The 21,506-nt window shown below is 32.4% G+C and overlaps 1 protein-coding gene across 6 annotated transcripts in view; it reads left to right on the forward strand.

Annotated features, from left to right (window-relative positions):
• The first annotated feature begins 6,249 nt into the window (after positions 1–6,249).
• Positions 6,250–21,506, forward strand: part of LOC146535409 (neuronal acetylcholine receptor subunit alpha-7-like) — a 94,266-nt gene continuing 79,009 nt past the window's right edge. For all 6 annotated transcript variants that reach the window (XM_085191798.1, XM_085191793.1, XM_085191795.1 and 3 more), the window contains exon 1: positions 6,250–6,387. In XM_085191798.1, the coding sequence (XP_085047924.1) occupies positions 6,345–6,387 (43 nt within the window). In that variant the 5' untranslated portion in view covers positions 6,250–6,344. The remainder of the gene's footprint in view (positions 6,388–21,506) is intronic.

Genomic DNA, 21,506 nt, shown 5'->3' on the forward strand with positions numbered 1-21,506 from the left:
TGGTTCAATTCCCATTTTATAATTTTAAATATTTTTATTTCCTTGTATAGTTATGTGGCAATTATACATAAATGGATGGAAAGTGGAGAGCTACTAATATTTTTTTGTTATACTACTAAGTTTTTTTATCTACAATAGTCTTATACCATTGTATTTGTAAATGTTTCATAAAAAATGAAAATAATGTATGTATATACATACACACATAGAGGCCAAACGTGGCGCAGGGTGCGACTTTAAACGTGGGAGGGCGTGGGTTCATTTCTCACTCGATGAAATAAAATATTTAATTATCAATAGTTATTGTTTTTTAAATTTTTATGGGCAAATTTTGATATTAGTAAAGTTTCTGTGGTGGCTGGCCTTCAGAATATTCTCTCCCCCTTCCTACGCACATGGTCTTATGAGAACGGGGTTTCTTAACACGAGGTTTCCAGGTTCCCTCTGCCTATCCTGCTACACAGTATGAAGTAAACACATATATCATATTAATGTTTAAGGTAGGTACCGTTAACACTTAATTGCTTCACACTACTAACAATAAGATTTAGGTATGAGATAACTGAAACTCAAGTCTTGCTTTCTCTGTTGTTAATTTAAAGCCAAAACTTAATCTCTTTTATACAGTTTAGATATGGTACCTATTCGAGATCTTGGATTTTGTAATTTAATATTCTATTCTCTCTATAATCACTCTCAGAGTCGTCATTTTACGTAAAGTTGTAAAAAATTTATACACTACTTAACTTATTGAGTGTAGAAATAAATCCATCGAAGAATGAAGGATAGCTGTTTTTGAAAGAGATCTTTAAAGCGAAAATAATAAAAAAAACATTTTTTAAAATAGTCAGTTCAGTTGAGTTTTGTATTTATGGCTAAAAATAGTCAAAATGACATCTAGCCAGACTACCTATCTATCTATTTTTCCCAGGCAACACGTCTATGTCACGTCATTTAGTCTCATATTACTCAATATGAGATAAAATGGCGTGATTTGAAGGGCGGTTTCTAATCAATACAATCTACCATCACGGGTCAAGCTACCGCTCATATACCTGATAGGTTGGCCCTTGTTATATATAATATGTTTTCTATTTTATATATATATCAAGGCGTATTTGTGATAGTTAGATAGATGGAATAACTTAGATAGAAAAACTTAATCATATTTATAAACCAAAAAGATATTTAATTAATAATTTTCCGTATCAACCAAATCCTATACAACGTAGGTTTTAAAATCCAAGGTTCTTTTTATATGTAAATTATGTTTATCCATTGTAATATGTTAACTATTAGTAACTGTAGACATTTATTACTGTAACCCAAAACAATGATTTTTAAAATTTTTGTCTGTTTGTCTGTGCGTAAGTAAGTGTTACCCTAATCGTAGAAACGGCTAATCGATTTAAATGCAGTTTTCAATCTTGGGTTTTAGGAAGCTTCACTTAACATTTTATTAAAATCGATTCAATTCAATCATAAATAAAAATATTATATCAATTTAAAGTATTTTTTTCACCAAAATGGCTAATTGCTCAAAACAGTTATTTTATACGACTGTTGTATTGATTTAACTAATTCTTTTGTTTGTAAAATTATTATGTATGATGATAAAAACACCGAGATTTCAAGATTTAGCATCAGGATAGGATTTACGCGAGAAAAAATGTTTGCAGTGGGCGCGTAATTACCGCCTACCTAGATGTGAAATAACTAAACATTTTCTTTTTAATACGACATTTTTTGCGAGCTAAATTTTAAAAAAATCCAAAAGACTTTTACTATTTATTTATTGCATAATAGTATTAGTCTGAAGCCGTCGCGTCGTAGCGTAATTTCCGGCTCATTTTCGAGACATTGTGTGTTGAGTCAACGCCGCGTTCTGTCATGATACCAGATAAGCTTTAAACATAAGACAAGATTATAAGATTGATGTGGATTATAGTTGCTAAATATTTTAAATTAAGATCTGGTTTAAAAAGTACCATATAATGTCACTAAATAGTCTGAAAGTGGAGAATGTAATAACTTCTTTCTACAACACTACAGAAAATTCCTACAGATAAAAAGAAACAATTGTTTTTTTTCTTTATAAAATTAAAGAACCATTTGCTCTTTAAAGTTCACTTTGTTTTAACTACGCTAGCACAACCCAGTCTAATTTGCCCAACAGAGCGTTGTAGGCGAAGAAAAGCAAATTTTCAACGCAAATATGACATAGTCTAGTGAAAAACTTTATTAACTTTGAAGCAAGCGGGCGCTCAAATAAAAGTATTCAACTAGGGTTAAATAAAACGTTACATTAGACCAGTGAGTCTCAACCACTGTGCCTTACGTGTGTCGCGAACTTTTAATGTGTCAAATATTACATTTTTTTTTAAATAATGTAAAATAAAATTTAAATGTCTATATGTGATTTTAAAATGACTGTTTCTTCAAGTGCACATAGTTAAATTAGATATTAAGATTATTGTCTGTCAGTCTTTTTATCTATCCAGGCTGATCTTCGGAACAGCTGAACCGATTTTTATGTGACTTGCATTGAAATATATAGAAGGCTCTGGAGCAATTTATGGACAAGCCAAGCCAAAATAAGTCATACATATAAACCTATATATTATACAATAAATGATTGCTATATTTTTTTACGTACGAATATATTATGATTTTTGTCCCAGTTTGAAGTTGAAAAATTCATTTTCTGCTTCCAGCACGCACTCTTTCAAATTCAACGACGCGTTTTGTTTTGGTCAGATCTTCAAATTCATCTTTTCCTTTATTAATTAAAAAAAACGTAGTTAAAAGCGTACCGTTACAAAATAAAGGTTGAGAATCACTGCAATGGATGCTTGAAGTTAAACAACATCTGGGGCGTGTTAGACTGAAAGTGGATAACTCATATTGTGAAAGATAAATTAATTTCACTATAAACTGTTTTTCTTCATTTTATGTACAATTTTACTGCCTTTTAGTCAAGAAGTTAGTGGATATCAAACGGTGGGTCGTGTGTGCTTAGACCTACTTTAGAATTAAGAAGCATATTTGGTAGATTTTGTTTTGTTTTTATAGCTGTACCTTTTTTGCCATATTCTCTTTTAAATATGCAAGAAATAAAAGGTTTTTTTTTACATATTTTGTAATACGTGTATTTATGAGTTTTCTATAGGTACCTATAAAGGTTCGTAATTTGGGAATTGTAGTTGTCCACCACCATTGTCACCACCAACCTGCCCTAGTGAGTCCTCATGCTTTTTACTTGATTTTCCTTCAGTATTCTCGGCAATATGTTCTCAAAAATGAAAAGAGGTTTTCCTCCCTCTTACTATCTTTTTTTAATTTATTGTTTTATAACTTTAACTGGCGTCATTTTTCATTATTACTGTGACGGCTTCGCTTTTTCCTGCTATTCTGTGTATCTTTTTAAAGTTGAATTGACTCTGCATATCCATGGAGCATACATTTCATACTTATTAATATTTACTTTTACCGACCTTTCCCACCCATACAAAAACTTTGCATATTTTAAAAGAAAACAAGACAACTAAATATGTACAATTTACATAGTACAATATATAAATAACAAATAGTTTCGTAAGCGGCCCCCAGCTTTCGCGAGGGAATAATTTAATATTCGCAATTTTCCAACCAACAACCAGAAGGAGATTCATAGTACATTCCAACTGTATTCATACAGTAAATATCATAGATATGAGATAGCAGACCCCGTTGCGCACTTTTCCCTACATTTTGAACATTTTACGAGTGTTTTGTGTAAGCTGCAAGCTCCACGCTCCTCGACAAGTATATTTTCAAGTCGTTCACGTTCAGCTTTGTTTCAGTTTCAAAGTTATATTAAATTTATTAATGAATATGTGAATTTGTTAATTTAATTTGCTCAGTAAGAATGAAAATTTCTATTTGCTACTAAGCTTTGGTAGTTAGACAGAATATGAAGAAAAAAATGTATTATTTTTTGTATATGATAACACTGTTACTTTGAAAATTGGAAGGTATATTTTTTATGTCACGCAAAGTTTATCGTCCGGAACATCTTGTGAACCTCAAAAAGAATATCTATCTAGGTTTTTTAAAACACAAAAAAATGTTGTTTTTAAATTTTCATTGTTAATAAATGAAAATTGTCTCTAGAAAAAGCAAATAAGAAGAAAACTTGCCTTGAAAAATTGGTCTCGCAAAGCGATTGAATGGTAGCCAAGCCACAGTTTGGCAGCTACTATTTCAAATTGGACATTGATTAGAACTGATGGTTCTTCATCAATTTTTTTCTTAAAGAAGAAAATAAAACATGACTGACTTATTTATACATTTATATAAAATACTTGTTAAAGTTTCTTTAAGTAAATTCTCCTCTTAATCAATAACCATAGCACGTACAGTAGATGACATCTAGTCTGTTAAGTTGGTTTTTTTTAGCCCAATTTTTCTACACGTGTTAAGTGGTGGAACTCAACGCTGCGTTTGTTTCATTACCGGAAATGTAAATAATTTATTCTTTTGAATGGTAATCGTACCCACAACCATCTCGTTTACAGTCAGAGTCTCTACCACTGCGTTATTTCGGCCTCATCCAGTAAGTGTTAGTTAAAATATCGTTTTAACGACATACGATAATTAAGATTAAATGAAATTTATAGATTTAATATATATTTTTTTTTTGTTTTTTTTGACGTTACAACAAAATTTCAGCCTATATTTTCTAAGATTTAGATTTCGCTAACAAAACAAATAAAAGGTCCGATATCATGATGAATACCGCGGCCGGCCGGTGGACGTTGATTAATAGTATGACCCGTAAGCCACGGAGGGACCTGGGACCTGCAATGACCTTGCTCTCCCTTCAGGTACATTTAGCATCGAAGCTATATATTTTGATTTTACTCACTCATGGGACTCATGGGACTTACTTGGTTAGACTTCTTATACTTCTTGTAGTAGTCGTTGGATTTGTGTTAATGGCGCGAGTGTTGTTTACTAAATATATTAATTTAGTTTCTGTGGTCAGGGTTTTTTATAATTAAATATAAGAAAAAGACAAAATTTGTTCATTTTTGTGTTTTTCTAGAATAACTCAATCTCCACAACTGTTACGTTACCAGTCACAAATTGAATATTGAAATTAATTGTATAATGTAAGCTACTTTGAAAATACCAATTTTTGTTTGACATGCAATATCTTGAAAATTGGACGGAAAGTGGGGAACGGAGTGTCTTGTTAAGACACGACTTAGATTCTCTATCTACACTGCTTGTGCTCGGTGAAACTATTTTTTTATTGATATTTATTGTCTTAATATTTATTAATAAAATGATTACTGCTATGAATAATATAAAAAAAGGTACAGTTTATCTAGCAGGAAAGATATGGCGATTTCTGCGTCACCAGCACCAGTATTGCGTGTTGAGTGACGGAACCTGACGCCATAATGTCTTTATACGAAATATTTTCTTTCATTTTCCTGTTATCTAGTATACTCGTATATAATGTATATTTCATTCATGTAGTATATTTCAAATATAATTTTAGGGGACCAAAAGCTCTTTCTTAAAAAAAATCTTTCTTATTGATGCAAAACCCCTCGACTCCCACAGCAGTAATCGCTAAGGTTTTTTCAACATCAGGGCTTAACTCAATTTCGCTTGGTCCACCAAAAGGTAAAATTAACACTACCTACTCGTAAAACGGAAGGCGCATGGGATTACAGAGCTTTTGATTGCGGGCAGCTCCACTTTACCCTAATTAACATTTTGTATGTCTTCATTTGTTTTCGATCTTGATAAAAAATATTCTAAGCAGAATGCATTCCGAAATTAATATTGTAAGCTTTATCGAGCATTATATCGAATACGGTATTCTCCATTTTCACGGAAAGGATAATTGAGCCCCCGAAATCTACTATGTAGGGCGCATCCCATGAATTTTCCAGGGCAACCCCTCGCAGCTACCTCGTCTCTGTATCCCATTACAGTGCAAACAATTATTTACGGTTAAATTCAAAGGATCTGGAGGGGCTGAGCTCGGATGCAGCGACCTTGTCCTCGCATGCCCACTTAACACCTTGTACATCCTCATTTGCCCTCCACACAATGGCCTGAGGATTTTTCAAGGGGCAGGGCGGTAACGCGCACCTGAAGGCGCAGGCGGGGTGCGGTGTGTGAGGGGGTGCGAGGGGGTGGTCGGGGGTGTCGGGGGGAGCCGGGGCGGGCGAGGCCAGTCCCGCGCCGAGCGCCGCTCGGGCCGGCCGCCGTCAGTATCACAGGCCGCATGACGACGGCGTGCTAGCGCAGCGGGCGCGGGTGTGGTATGCCCGCGCGTCGCCGCCATGGCCATGCTAACGGCCCTGGCGCTGCTCGCCCTGATCACCGGTGAGTTGCCACTTGCCGCGCAACAGGCTGGCTTCCCCGCCCCCGCGTTTTGTTTATCGTATCGTATTATCAATCGATTCATGATTGTGTTTTTTTTGTGTAATGTGATGGATTTTTTGGGTAAGATTGGAGATCGGCGGTCAGGTAAACTTAGGGATGGTGTGGATGGGGCGAGAGAAGTATGAAATGATCGATTTTTTATAAGCTTAGACGTCCATTTTTTTTCTTACCATTGCGTTGTGCTAACCAATTTATGGGAAAATTTCCATATAAAATTATTTAGTGTAATTTAGTAGTCTTACCCATAAATATATGACTTTAGACACATATTTATTATAAAAAAATCAATTAAAAAAATTGATCCAGACCTGGACACACCTCTAAAACTTGAGATGCGTCCTTGAATGAAGGTTTATAATTATAACTCCCTTACCCTCTGATCATTAACAAAGAGATTTAATCAACATCGTAGGTAATTCTGTTGGAAACCATTTTGTTAACACATTTACTTAATGATTCATTGTAAGTTCTCTCTTCTTGTGCGTTAATTTGAAACATGAAATCTTGTTTAAACTATGTAATCTTATATCTTTTTTATTTTCTTCGTCCTTTACTACTTTTTTACGGGCCATCGTTGCTTATGATTATGATGTAGTCTTTACGACTCTACTTAGGCGTCTAATCGTTTATACTTTTGGTCGAAATTTTATATTTTGTAAAAGTACAAATGTATATAAAAATATAAAATTTGCTTAGCATAGTGTTTAGCTTCACCTTTAAACCCACGCATAGTAGAGTTGATAGAGGGAACCTGGGAACCTGGTCTTAAAACACACAGTTCTCATTAAGACAATTAAAAGAAGGTTAATAGTACATAAATTGAAGTAAAAACGCCCAGAGATATGTATGTTTAATCTACATGATATTAAAAACTGTTGTTCGGAAAACGGAAAATGTAATTTTATAAGACACGTACCCAGTTTAGCTTAAATATTTGATATTCATTAAATAATTCTTTTAGTTAAAACTTTTAATCTTTAAGCTTCAGTGTCATTTTAAATGGTACCTACAAATACCAAAGAGGTTTATCGGCTTCTACTTGGTTGAGAAGATTGTACTGAAAGGAAAATGTCATACATTTAGTGTTAGAGCCATTTAGTGTTATAATATAATCTGTATATAAAGACCGCGATAACAGAGTTTATTAACACCAATTATTTTCATTTCCTCGCTATGGTAACGAGACAAAGCGTGGCGTTTAATTCCGCCACTCATCACGCAATGTTAAGAAAATTGGGTGGAAAGTGGGAAGTGTATTGTGATTAGGTTCCCTCTGCCTACCCAATATATGTAAAGCTGAAAAAAGTTATAATGAGAATATATTTTTCGTAACTTTGACGGCATTGTCAATATCCATATGTAGATAGATCCACGTTAAAGCTAAAAACTTTCCAAATTGATGTTATCCACAGCTATAAAGATGGAATAATTTTGAGTGAACTCAGCAAACTCCATTTAAACTTAAATTTAGTTGCGTTCAGGGGAGCCTTGATCGATATTCGATTGAGGTGTTTCAGTACAAATCATGGCTGATACACTTTGAGGTGGATATATAGGTGACTTTTTCAAGAAAATACAAAATTTTCAAGTATTTTTTTTTAAATCAAGTAGTATGTAGTTTAAGTAGTATTTATAAAAAAATATTAAATGTAAATTCTAAGTTTTATATTTATTGAGTATTAAAGTCCATACGTATTATTTTTTAATTCATTATATTTTTTAATGTCAGTCCATTTCAGTCAGATCAGTCAGAAAACAGAATTAAATGATATCCTTGTGCGTCCCCACCATAAAATACGACAATATACTATTGTAAATAAGATATCTTTGCTAACTAATCGTATAATAGACAAACACATTATAAAAACCCAATAATTTTACAAAACCTAAAATAAAATGACGGGCGTTACAAAAAAATATTTCACCAACATGTTCCCAGCTCGTAGCGGACGGTAGCCAAAGCCGCGACGGCATTTTTACCCAAAATTCATCCATCTCTTTGTGTACTACCAAAAAAAACCCCAACAGAAAGTTTATCGCAATTCTATTGTTTCATAGCTTTGCCGCGAAACACCAGTTAGTATGAAAGTAACGAAAATAACAGGTAACGCAGAATTTAACGAACGCTTACTTGAAACTTTTGAAATTTGTAAAGCACTGAAATATTTAATATTTTTGAATTCATGTTGAAGAATATTTGTTTTAATGTTGTATTTTTTGCTTATGAGTTGAATTTGGATTTTTATGTCGTTTAATTTAATGTATTACTATACGTGGACTAATGCTATTAGGACATAAAGGTATGTATGTGTAAATTAAACTGCTAAGCATAAACTTGTGCAATAAAAGAAAATTAAGTTGTCTAAAATTTCAAAAAGTAACCAAATTAGTTGATATAACTATAAAAAAACGATTAAGTGCGAGTCGTAGCGAGTATTTCCTTTGTTTGTATAGTAAGTTCTCACTTCGTGCCAAATTTAATGACTTTAAGTCCACGGAAAATACACGTAAGGTTTATTACGAGTATAAATGATCGTATAAAAGATACAATTGCGTTGTTTGAGAGCTTGATTTTTTGTGTTTCACGGGACCATAGATATTTAGTAATATTTGATATTAATTTCAGCTTAATATCTTAAAGTGATTCTCTAAGAGCTCCGTTTTTGTCTTCTGAGGTACGGAACTCTAAAAACTAACTGAAAAGTACTAAATATATTGATGTTGCTAAGAAGCTTTATTGCCTCAGCCTTTCATCCTTACGTCGTTGTAAATATATGCAAAAAATTTACATATCCTATAAAATGCTAAGTTACTTTCAATTAAATGTAAAAGAAGTTTTAACTATGTTTTTCCTTTTATACATATTTTTTTGTTTAGGAGTAGGGTATTCCTCTGTTCTTATTTTTCTTTTCTCTACTTTTTATGCGTTACATACTTAAAAAATATTGAATATTTTTATCAAAGTAGGCTTTGGATCAATAATGACTTTTGGTACTATTAAGACTTTTTAATTATAACAATCTCTGATTCTAGCAGCCTCAATTAACATCAAAATGTCAGTATAGTCAGTATATACTTAGTACGTAATAGTACTGACAATAGTCAGTACTATTACGTTCATCCACAAAGAGAAATTTCCTTCAGAAGAGAAAATTTTCTTCTCCTCTCGTTCAGAATTTCCCTCAGAAAAACCACCACGAAACGTTTTAGAAAGATTTATAGGTGGTCTTAGCATCATGTGGGCTGAACATCTGTCACTCTTGAGCCATTAGTACCAGTTGAGCTGCGCGCTCGTAGTTCCGACGTAGTAATCTCTACACGCGATTGACAATATTGTTGATAGATGACGATTTTATACGGTGCCCGACATGTTAGTATTACAGTAGGCAACTCTAGCTAAGTTTATAGTAGAATAATTTATGGGATAAATGAGGTAGAAATTCATTGTTGTATACAATTTATTACTTTAGCAAGTGTGATTTTTTTATCCTACATAAAAATCCTACATACTTGATGAGTGAATCCTATATAACTTGTATTTTCATTTCTCCGTATTGAATAAGGGAGTGAGTTGAGCAAAGATTGGTTTCTCTCACTTCATGTAGAATGGCTGTAAAATACTCGAAATATGGAAGTACGGAGGGATGGATCACTATATTAGTTTTGTTCTTTTCACGGTCAATTCCGTATATGGTAAGGTAGTCAAAGTGAACATACCACTCGCAATGAGTAATTTTCGATGCTTGTTAGGTGGCGGAACACAACGCCGCGCTTAGTTTTTACCAGGCCGAGGAAATCTTTCTATTCATTTAAAAAATCTTTAATATTTCATTCCTCTGAATGGGAATCGAAGCCACAACCTTCACGATTACGCTATCCCTGAGGACGGCCACATATACTATATCAAAAACGTTGTTCAAATATATAATAAGTATTTCCGGTAGTTTCTAAATGGTATTTCCGGTAACATAGCTTGAACAAAATATATTAATAACGTAGATGAGACGTAAAAGAACAGAATGCAACAGTAAATGCAAGTGAAATATATAGCTCTAATGGATATGTGTCACATCACTAAATATGATTGATGACGTACTTTCATTATATGTTTAATGTTCGCCTCCCTACGTTTTAGTGGAGCTCGACTACTGACGTTTTTGAAAAGCACCTTATATAATAGTTACACATACATATATGTTACTAATAAGTAACATTTTTAAGAGAAGCACGTTAAAGAGGTTAAAGTGAAATAAGCGTGACGGTTGTCGGATCAATCCCCCTCGGGAGGATAATTACTTTTCTTTGCCGTGGTAAGAAAAGTATGGCCATCAGTTCCGCCCACACCCAACTTCTAAAACTCGAATGGAAAGCAAAGTGCAGAGTGTCTTGACATTATGCTCTTTCAGCTCACCATGTTATGCCCACCAAGTTTTCGCTCGAATACAAGACATTGCGCGATGAGTGACGGAATTAAACGCCGCATTTAGTCTATCGTCGTATTGTTACGTTGTTACCTTCTACGATACGTGAGATGTATGAAGGCAATAATTAATAATTTTACCAACATCTTAATGGAAGTTCATATTAATGATTAACACATTATAATTAATGTTTGGTCTCCTATTTCATCAAATACAGCGGTTTGTGTATTATATTATCGTATGCATAAGTAGTGAAGAATAGAGAAATAGATATATATATATATATATATAATATAATTTAGGAGCGTGAGAGTAGGAATGGGGGGAAAAGATGTGGAGGATTTCAGTAGACCTTCGAGAACTCTATCGTCACGTATAAAGTATGATAACTTTAATAGAGTGATGTTCATGAAACCGTTACTTCTTTTTATTGAAGGAAAGTAAACAATCGATATTTAGTTAAATTACAAATTATTAATTCTATTTCGACGTCCTCAAGAGACAATGAATGAGCGAATTGTTAAATTCTATTTTCCTCCTTTCGAACCACAAGGGACATGTCGTGTTAAAAAAATATGTATACCTCCCTGAAGATAAATAAATGTAATGAAGAACAAAACCACAAATAACACTGATTTATGGACGAGGTTTAATAGGGCTGCCACATAAATTATGTTTTTGTGTAATAAATAACTGGCTTAAACTCAAGATTCAATTAGAGATATATTATATAGAAAATATAAAACCTTCATAGAAGGCCTTGAATCTTTTATCTCGTATATAAAATATGTGAATTCAATGAATTCAAAAAAGATTCATTTTATACTTCGTTGGAATACAATTTTCATATTAATAGTATCTAATTAGGGAGAATGAGCGATGAAGAAATGTCAAAAAATATTTATAAATTAAAAGAAAACACTATGATATTTCTTAGTGTCCCTCTACCAAGTTATTTTCTTCAACATTTCATACACATTTTCCATTCTTTATATATTAACATCTAAACGGGTACATACGAGTATATACTCCTATTATATTACTAAAGTAAGAAGTACGTTCCGTTTTCTTTAGAGAATACAGCGAATTTAAATTTTGATGAAACGATGCACGAGTATAAAGCCTCTTTTGTTTTGTTTCATCACGTATGCATACATTCTAGACTTTTAATGATATAATAATAAAAAAAATGAAGTAGGCGAATACAAGAATTTTGTACAATAAATATTAAAATTTTACCAATAATACGGGCTATTTTGTACTAGTTTATATTTGTATATAAACACTTTATATTGATGTGTTTAAAAAGATTGAAAAGTTATTTAGTTAGTTAATTTTAAAATCATGTTAATAGTGTTTTTTCTTCGAACGCTCCATAAGAATATATTAAATATAAAAAAAATAGGTAAATTAGTAAATATTGTTTATTGTAATGTATAAGTATAGGTTTTTAGAGACTTACGTTGATTTGGTCATAAGTAAAAATAACAATGTAAAAACTAAAAAGCGACTTTATATGACCCTAAAAACGAGTTATGTACTAGTAACCTCTAACAAATTCCACTATTCAGGTCCTGACTCTATCATCAGATCAGCTCCATACCCTAATATTTAATTTTCTCCTAACTGAAATTGTAATCGTCAAATTTCATAAAGTCGAACTAATACATGAGTAGTAATAAAAACACAACGATATATATATCATTGAGAAAATGTAAAATGACTCAGGGAATCCGGTAACAAGCTTTTTCTACATTTATCTGTTACTGTCTAGACCGAAATGAGGGATTTTGACGCAGCACTTTTAAAGTTCAGAAAATCTTTTTGCCCAAAAGTTTTTAACGTAAAATGCATTTTCTTATTTCTACACAATATCTCCCGCTAATGCGAAGTAAACATTAAAAACCTAGATGTACTCATACATTACTTTATTTTTCACTTTCCGCCTATTTCAACTACGTTCGTAGAGTATTGGAACCCAACGCCGTTTCTGGGGTTCCGTACCCGAAGGGAACTCTATTATAAAGACTAGTTCTAGAGCTGTCTGTCTGTCACCAGGCTGTATCTCACGAACCTTTATCTTGATTGCCGCTATGATGACAAATACTCTCAACAAAAATTGTGTTTGGCACATGACTCTTTCTAAGTGCCGGAGGTAACTTTGACTGCAGGTACAGAGGGTTACAACGGAACTCTTAATGTGCTAAACAGCCTATAGTCTTCCTCCATAAATGGACTATCCAACATTAGACAAACTCAATTTTTCAATTTGAACTAGTAGTTTCTAAAACTAATGAAACCATAATTTGAATACGCCACAGCAGGTGGAAAGTAAGTACACAGGCTACAACTAAGTAATTGAATATTTCCTTATATTTACATAAAGGTAATCAGATAAAAGGTAACTCAATTTACCCCGAGCCATGGAGAATGGAGCCAAGCCTTAATTACCCCTAATAATTATTTATTGAATATAATGGCCACGGAAGGGTAGAAACGAAGAGAACAAACAGTTATGTTAAACGATAATTTAATTTAAAATGCATTGTAATATTTAATATATAATAATAACAGAGATATCGTTCGCTATACTATAGAAGTTTACTGCGGCCAGTGCGGCGTAGAGTTCCGCTGCTCAATACAATATTTAAACACTCAGAATTATAGTAGCTATGTGCGGGATAAAACTTAAATTTCGAATCATGCTTTGGGGAAGAAATGTGTACTTTCATTTGATTGGACAAGGCACGGCGTTGTACACCGTATTTCCGAAGAAATCAAAACGAGACAAAAAAAAAAGAAATTGAGTTGAGATGGACAGAAATTGCGTAAAAAATGCCTTGGTACGTTTTTCTTTGCTATTTAAATTATTTTTCGTTAAAAGAATAAATTATAATACATACGACAGAAGGTCTCGGGCAATCTCTTTATGGCAAATACTTTTACATATTCCGCCTACATAGCCATTAAAACAGGGCAACCCTCGTTGTCATTGAGAGGGTGCGACAGGGTTTTCTTTTTGGGGAAAGTGTATTTAGTAGATGAGAAAAATTATATCTGGCTGTTCTTAACTGAATTCAAAAATCTCGGTTGGCAAAAAGTTAATTTTAGTTTAATTTTTTTCATTTTTACACTTTTCTTGTTTAGCGGGATTGGCAAAAGGTAACTAACGTACCGAGTCAATTTCCTGAAAAATAAAAAAAAATGTTGTCTGTAATGTTAGATTCGACTTAAATAAAAGAACTTTTGTCTTTACGAGGCAGTGGCTCAACATCTGACTCGAGTTGTGGATGCGATTTCCGCTCGGAGGAACAAATAATTTTTATTTTTTCGCTTTGGTACCAAGTCAAAGCCCGGCGTTGAGTTTCGCCACTGACTACGCAATGTCTGGAAAATTGGGTAGAAAATGGGAAAGACGTTTCTTAACGTTATAGGCCTGCTAGAAAAAACGCAAGAAAAAATATTAGGTACTACTACAGAAATAATTTACAATTGTTCGTGCATAGAATTGAAAGAATATCTCATTTAGTTCCTCACAGTCGGTGGAACATCACAAGACGAGCCTCTAAGAATCCCCTGTGTACTTTATACGTTACACGCTACACTTAACGCGCTGTATGCTCAGGTTAATGCTTTCATAGAATTTTATATAACTGCTTTAATATATTTCTTTAGAGTTTAATGGTTCTTTGCGAATAGGTGACAGACTGTAAGCGCCATGGTTTAGGGTTTGATTTCTACTCAGCACTTTAGAAGAGTGAATATGTTAAAATTATTTTCATGTCTTCGCTATGGTAACAAAAACGCGGTGTTAAGTTCCGCTACTCATCAAGTGAGGTTTCCAATTTTAATAGAAAGAGGAGAACGGAGTGTCTCTATCTTCTCACTGTCAGAAAATTAATAAGCTAATCCATGTTTTGGTTGATATTGTTTATATGTAAAGTAACAAAGTGTGGGGAACACTGCTAACTTCGGAATCTAATAATATGCGAAAGCTTTCAAAACGAAAAGTGGTTAATAAAATCTCAGTTTTTTGCAGAGGTTTCACGTGATACGTGTACGTTGAAACGCATATATTTTAGTATGTTTTTATTTTCCTGACAATAAAAACTGGCTGAGCTAGCAAAGTAATTTGGTAAAATTGAATTTTACGTAGAAAAGAAGAATGTACTCTACACAGTTTTTATTGCCGATTTGACTTTTAAATCTGGGGAACTGAGGAGAAATATATGAAAACGTTCTTAACTTATGACCCGAAACTAATTTACTTCTTAGAAATACAACCGGCACCATAGTTAGATCATATTTTCTCAGAAACCTATAAAAAATTAAAAGAAAGTAAAGATTGACAATTCCATATGAACATCATTAATAAATATGATATAAAACTTAAAACTAACTAAAATCCAACACAATTTTAATATTCACCACCAGTGAGTACCTAATGCACTCGTCAAAATAAAATTACAAAAAATTAAAAAAAAAATCGAGTTCTCATATGAATTTATTATATGCTTTTTAGTTTCATAGTAGCTTCATTCAATGACATGAATGGTTTGAATGGACTTGACCGATAAAAATTTTTGTAGAGCTACCCTACACTAGTAAATTTAATGCGATGCGGATTAACGGTGGGTTAATGCAAACAAAATGGACGTTTTTATTCACTCCAATGTATACTGGAATCAGACTAATTGGTATTGACTCAGCGGAAATGCCGTTTTTGCACTCTGTTTTCTATGACCTGGTTCCAGGCGCAAATATTGGCTCGTTCGGAACAATTGCATAATTTTACAATTACATATTTGGTGGTATCGACCATCGCGGTTCATTTGGTCTATGGAGTGATAATAAATAAATAATAAAATGGCGTTGGTGTTTTATGTATACGGTTTATTTAATAGTATTTTTATAGTTTCTTTTTTATTATTTATTCATTTTTATAGCTTCACGCTGTATACCGTATATATCAGGGTAGGTAGACGTAGTTTTATGACATTTCGTTCCCAAATTTCCGCTCAATTTTCGACATATCGCGTGTTGAGTGATGCAACTCAACACTTCTTGAAATGATAATAATTCATTGAAACTCCGGGTGAAAATTTTACCACCAACCGTCATCCTTACAGACGCATTTTACATTTTATTTTATTAAAATTGAAAGAAAGAGAAAATTCTGTCATTTTACAAATGATAAATAAACATTAATCCCAAATTCCTTTATAACTAAGCCAATATAATAAAAAGAAAATTCTTACAAAAAAATTCAATGCGTCTTTAAGAGTACTGTACAAGATATCAAAGCATTTACTCATACATTATTTAGCCTTTAAGTGATCTAAAATCCCCGCCGAGAGTCGAGACAGGCCCGGTGATTTCAATAAGGAAGCTTGGATGATACAAAATTACTTTCCGAATGGAAACAGAAGTCAATTTGATAAATAAATAAAATCGAAGTAACTTAAGATATCAAGAATTGCTCGATTTCTTTAGATATGACTTGGAATTGTAGGTTTCTCTTTCATGATCACAAGTGTATTGTGACTTTATATATGTAGACATAGAGGTGAAAGAGGTAGAGGAAATAGAGGTGGAGGAGATAGAAGAAGAAGTGAGGGTATCAGGACGTAGTGGGACAGTATCTTTATAAGTTTACTGTAAACGTGAATATTATTATTTTTTTTACAAAAGTTTAAATATGATTTTCTTTTATTTTAATTCTAGTTAACTTTTCCAAAAAAAGATAATGAAAGCGAAATCCCTTTTGTCTTAGACACAAAAAATACAAGCGATTTTGTATTTGCCTTGATATCGTTAGTACAATTCACCATGAAGTTAATGTTTATACTACTACCAAGAAAATGAGCAACAGATTCACTGATAACAACCTGTTTTCTTATGCCTTTTCCTGTAGTCATTAATGAAAAAAATAATAAAAGCTTATAAAATAATTAAACTCTTAATTGTTAATTATTATCTATGTTTGTTGAAAGTGGCGGAAAGCGATAGCTGTGCACCAAGCTGTGAAAATGCTTTAAGAATAAAACGCCGCGTGCCTTTGTATCACTTTAATAAAAGACAAAAAATCCTCTCATGTTTAATCGCCTATTTTCATGTTTGCTTTCGTATTTTGTTTATAACACACTTATATTGTGTTCACAATGCCTTTAAAAATCAGCGGAAAGTGGGAGACGGAGTGTCTTAACACTAGGAACATGCCTACTCTGTTATATGCGGAATACAGCGTGAAGCTATTTTTTTATATAGTGTTTAACTGAATATTTATGAGAATAAAACTTAATTAAGAGATCTATGAAAAGTATAATTATTAGCTACTATTATCCCTCATCAAGCGCCTAATATACATATTACATATTTCTTTTATTTTTAAGTTTTTCCTGCATATCAGAGTAGATTCAGGGTACCTAGTGTCAGAACATTCCGTCCTCTGCTTTCCACCCGAAATTCCGAATATTGTGTGCCAGGGTAAGGAAATAAATGCCCCGCATTGTCGTATCAAAAAGAGGAAATTTACTTAATTTAAATATAATCGCAGCCCTAATTAAGGCTTGAACCCATAATCCTCGTCTTTACAGTCATATATTACTACTTTATTTTTGCGTTTACATTTGCAAGTCAATGAAAGTATCGCAGTGATAAGTGGTTTTGTAGTGGTGGTGGCGTAAGTGGTTCCAATACAAAACAATGATGCTAGTCTTTTTTAAATAATGATATGTTAACATAAAAAGAATATAAATTTAAATATTTTTCTAGAAAAGACTTACACATATATTTAATGTCTCTGTTTTAGCTGTGCTATAACTTTGTTGTTTTAAGCAAAACATTTTAACTTAATTAGCAATGACCATAAAACGGTCTGCCATCAACTTTTTGTGTAAGATGTAAATCTTACATTTTATGGAATGGAAAGAAAAGTTGATGGCAAATCACTTAAGCTAATGAAAAAAAAAATTAAAGATAACTTTTAATATATTTTTTTTAAATATTACTTTTTTTGTTAATAAAAAAGAAAATTATGTAGATTAAAAATAGTATTGGAAATATTAGAGAGAGAGAGAGAGAGAGAGAATATGAAATAAATATGAGACTTCTCATTTGTAAGTAATATATCTAACATTTTTTCAGTCAATATTAAAAATAATATACAATATAATATAATTGATATTTATATTATATTTGCATATTTAATTAATATTAATTATATTTCTAAAATAGTTCATGTTCCTATTGCCTATACACTGCAGAATTGATTATGCATCAAAATAACGTATACAAACCGTGATTTAACAATTAACAGAAAAGGCTTTAATTCAATACATGCTTCAACATTAGAATACATAATGAATGAATAGAAACGCTAATTGGAATTAAGTGTAGTATATATGTCAGTTTTTGGTTCTTTTTACAACATTGTGGCACAATTGTAGAGTTGATACAAAAAAACGTCGGTCCTTCTCAGGTTCGAGTCAATCGGCAGTAAGTTTAGTGAACCGATGGTAAATTATTTAACATTAAAAAATGAAGCTTGTAACCTCTAATTTTGAATAAAATTATTTAAATTAGAATTTACGACTAGTGGTACTTCTATTCCTATACCTCTTTGCCTATCTAACAAAAGTCCTAGAAAAAGGCAGGCCTATTAAAAGAGATATATTTAAATATTTCAACCCATCCTCCCTTTGTTCATTCTAAAGTGGAGTTTTATCCTAGGATATTTAACAGGCTTTATTATTATAGAGTTGGCAGTTACCAGGAACCTCTGGCGGAGTAGCTCGCTAATTGAAAGTACGCCTCTCGGGGGCGGCCGCAGACTGTAATTTACGGAAGTACAGCGTCCACAAAATGTGCTAACTGAAATAATATCTTGTTAACTTTTTATGTAACTTTTGTGCTTTGGGTGAAGCTTTCTTTTTTTTCTTTGATAACAATTGCTTAGTTGAGAGTGAGTTAGAGGTCGCGGTTTGTTTCCTTGGCCGGTTGGTAGTTGTTTTATTATATTTGGCATTGATGCCGATAGAGGTAGTGGTCCAGGAGCAGGTACGACTGTAAACCCAACGGTTATTCGTACGATTCCCACCCGAGGAAATGAAATTGAAATTTCATATTTTAATTTCTCCGCTCTGGTAGCGAGGCAAAGTGCGGCATTGATTTCAGACAATCATCACGCAGCGCCCCAAAGAAGTGCCCAAGTAGAGAGCGGCGTGTCTTACTAGGTTCCTAGGTTCCCTATGCTTACCATGCTATTCATGGGTTACAGTACGAAGCAAGAAAATTGGAACCTACAACCATCTATCGGTCAAATATTTTTTAAGTGTCATGGTATACATTTTCAAATTTATTAAATACAAGATAAACAAAATTTTGGGACCAACTACTAGGGATTTAAAAGGATTAGCTGACAGGTACAATTTGAGTAATGAGCACAGTGGTTTTTGTATGAATAATGAACCGGATTCTGTATTGTAATATCAATCGTTACAAGGGTATTAAGGCTTACGTAAACGGCTGATCGGACCATGGAATTTGGTTTCCGTATGAGAATGTGTTATATTAATGGAGAGATCTCCATATATATCTGAAAGTATTTTCTATTTTATTTATATTTAGCTATGTTTTATGCGGTGGAAGATCTAAGTAATAACATTTTAATCTAAATTCCACCCTTTTGAGAAATATTCCTTCTCAAGATGGCCTTATACCAGCGTTGCCAGACGTCCCGATTTTATAGGCCAAAATTAGATGTCCCGAGCGGGATAGGCATCATCCCGCTTTTCGTCCATTATTCCTTGGAATGTGAGAAATCTTTTTTTAGTAATTAATTATTTATATATTAAGTTACTAATTATTTCATAGATATAGACGATATGAAAATATAATTTTTTTTAATACTCCTGTTTACAGTCAAATAAATTTAAAGTTAATTGAGAACTCTTAGTGTGACTGCTCTACAATTATTTGAAATAACATAAATGAATAACTTAAAGCTTTTAATACACTAATGAGGTGTAAAACTATTTAACATAGCTTTCTCAAGTTTCAGATTTCCCAGAACATGACGACTTTAAAGATGAAAGAAGTTTTTATGTTTGTTGTTTGTTTTATTTAAGTTCATCTCCGCGGAAAGTAGGGAACGGTAGTGTCTTAATGAGTTCAGAGTGTCTTATCACTAGGTTCCCAAGTTCCTTATGCCTAACCAGTTATGTGCAGGATACAGGTTGAAGGTAATCTCAGCCGATTATTTTAAAGATGTTTAAAATACTGGTGTAATTAGGGACAGCCTTTGTATAGCCGGACCATTAATTTCAGCCTCTTAAAGGTAAGCTTTAAATAAATTAAGTGGAACGTAAAATTGATTAAAACGGCGGCGGTCTAATCATTTTATTAGATGTAATTATTCTAAAATTGAATGTTAGAAATTAAATAACGATCTTTAGCAAAATTTCAATAGTTTTGGCTAGTGATATAAATATGTAAATTATAGAGTTCGTCGTAGCACTCGGGCACAAGGATGCGACTATAAACGCGACGGTTGTGGGTTCGATTTTCATTAAACTTAATAGAAGTTAAAGCAAAAATCTTTGAATATTCTTAATTACAAGTTTATAATATTAAAGTTTAATCAAATTGAAATACTCGTAGCTAAGAGCTGTGTAGGACACATGACACGTTCCACGTGCCCGAGATAACTGACCGCAGGTACAGTCGGTTACATATAAACGGTTAACGCGATGCTATATAGCCTATAGCCTTGCTCGATAAATGGACTATTGAACACAAAAAAAATTTGCAAATCGAAACAAAGCTTATAATACTAAAATAGGTAGATTAACCATTTATTAAATAGTATTTACTTTAAAGTCATATCAAATTTCTTTCTTCAATGTTTTATTTTGTTTTGTATGCAAGTCGCTGAATGTGTCACGTGTGCTCCTATCCGGGCTGGCTGAGATAATGGCCGGCCTTGCGAGCTGTTTTCTCACGCGGTGACATTTTTATATTGCCTCTGTCATGTTCAAATGATTAAAATTGGTTTTTTTTAATATAAAAAAATGATTTTTTCTTAAGTTTTCACAATTGTAAATGCATACTTTTATCTTCTGTTTATTTTTTTAATAAATTTAATTTTAATAATCATGCTGGTAAAAGCAGATTAAACATTTAATATAATAAAATATAGTTAAAACTAATAATTGTTTAAAGACTGTTTTAAGTATGATCTTAAAATTAAAAATAACTATATGAACCCAATTCATTTTATACTTTTTAATTCATTCTTAATTATTCCCTTTTTTTGCTTACTAATAATATAAAAAAATTAAAAATAAGTAAATATGTTAAAATCTACTTGCATACTGTTTTGACGTTTAATTTCCTTTTTAAAAATGAAATTTTGATTGAGTTCCTTTGTGAGCGTTATCTTTATAAGCCACTTGCTTATAAAATAAAATAAAAAATAAAAAAACCTTTATTGTTTCTTGCATACATAATAAGTACATTAATGTGCAGGTGTTATATTTCTATTCTATGATATTTAATATTTATTTTTAATTCTTATGACATAGTGTTAATGGTTCTAGTGTTACATTTAATATTAATTAATATGAGATAAATATCTAC

Source organism: Heliconius melpomene, chromosome 10 (assembly GCF_056956725.1).
Source record: "Heliconius melpomene rosina isolate 202511_hmr_F chromosome 10, ASM5695672v1, whole genome shotgun sequence".
Taxonomy (NCBI): Eukaryota; Metazoa; Arthropoda; class Insecta; order Lepidoptera; family Nymphalidae; genus Heliconius; species Heliconius melpomene.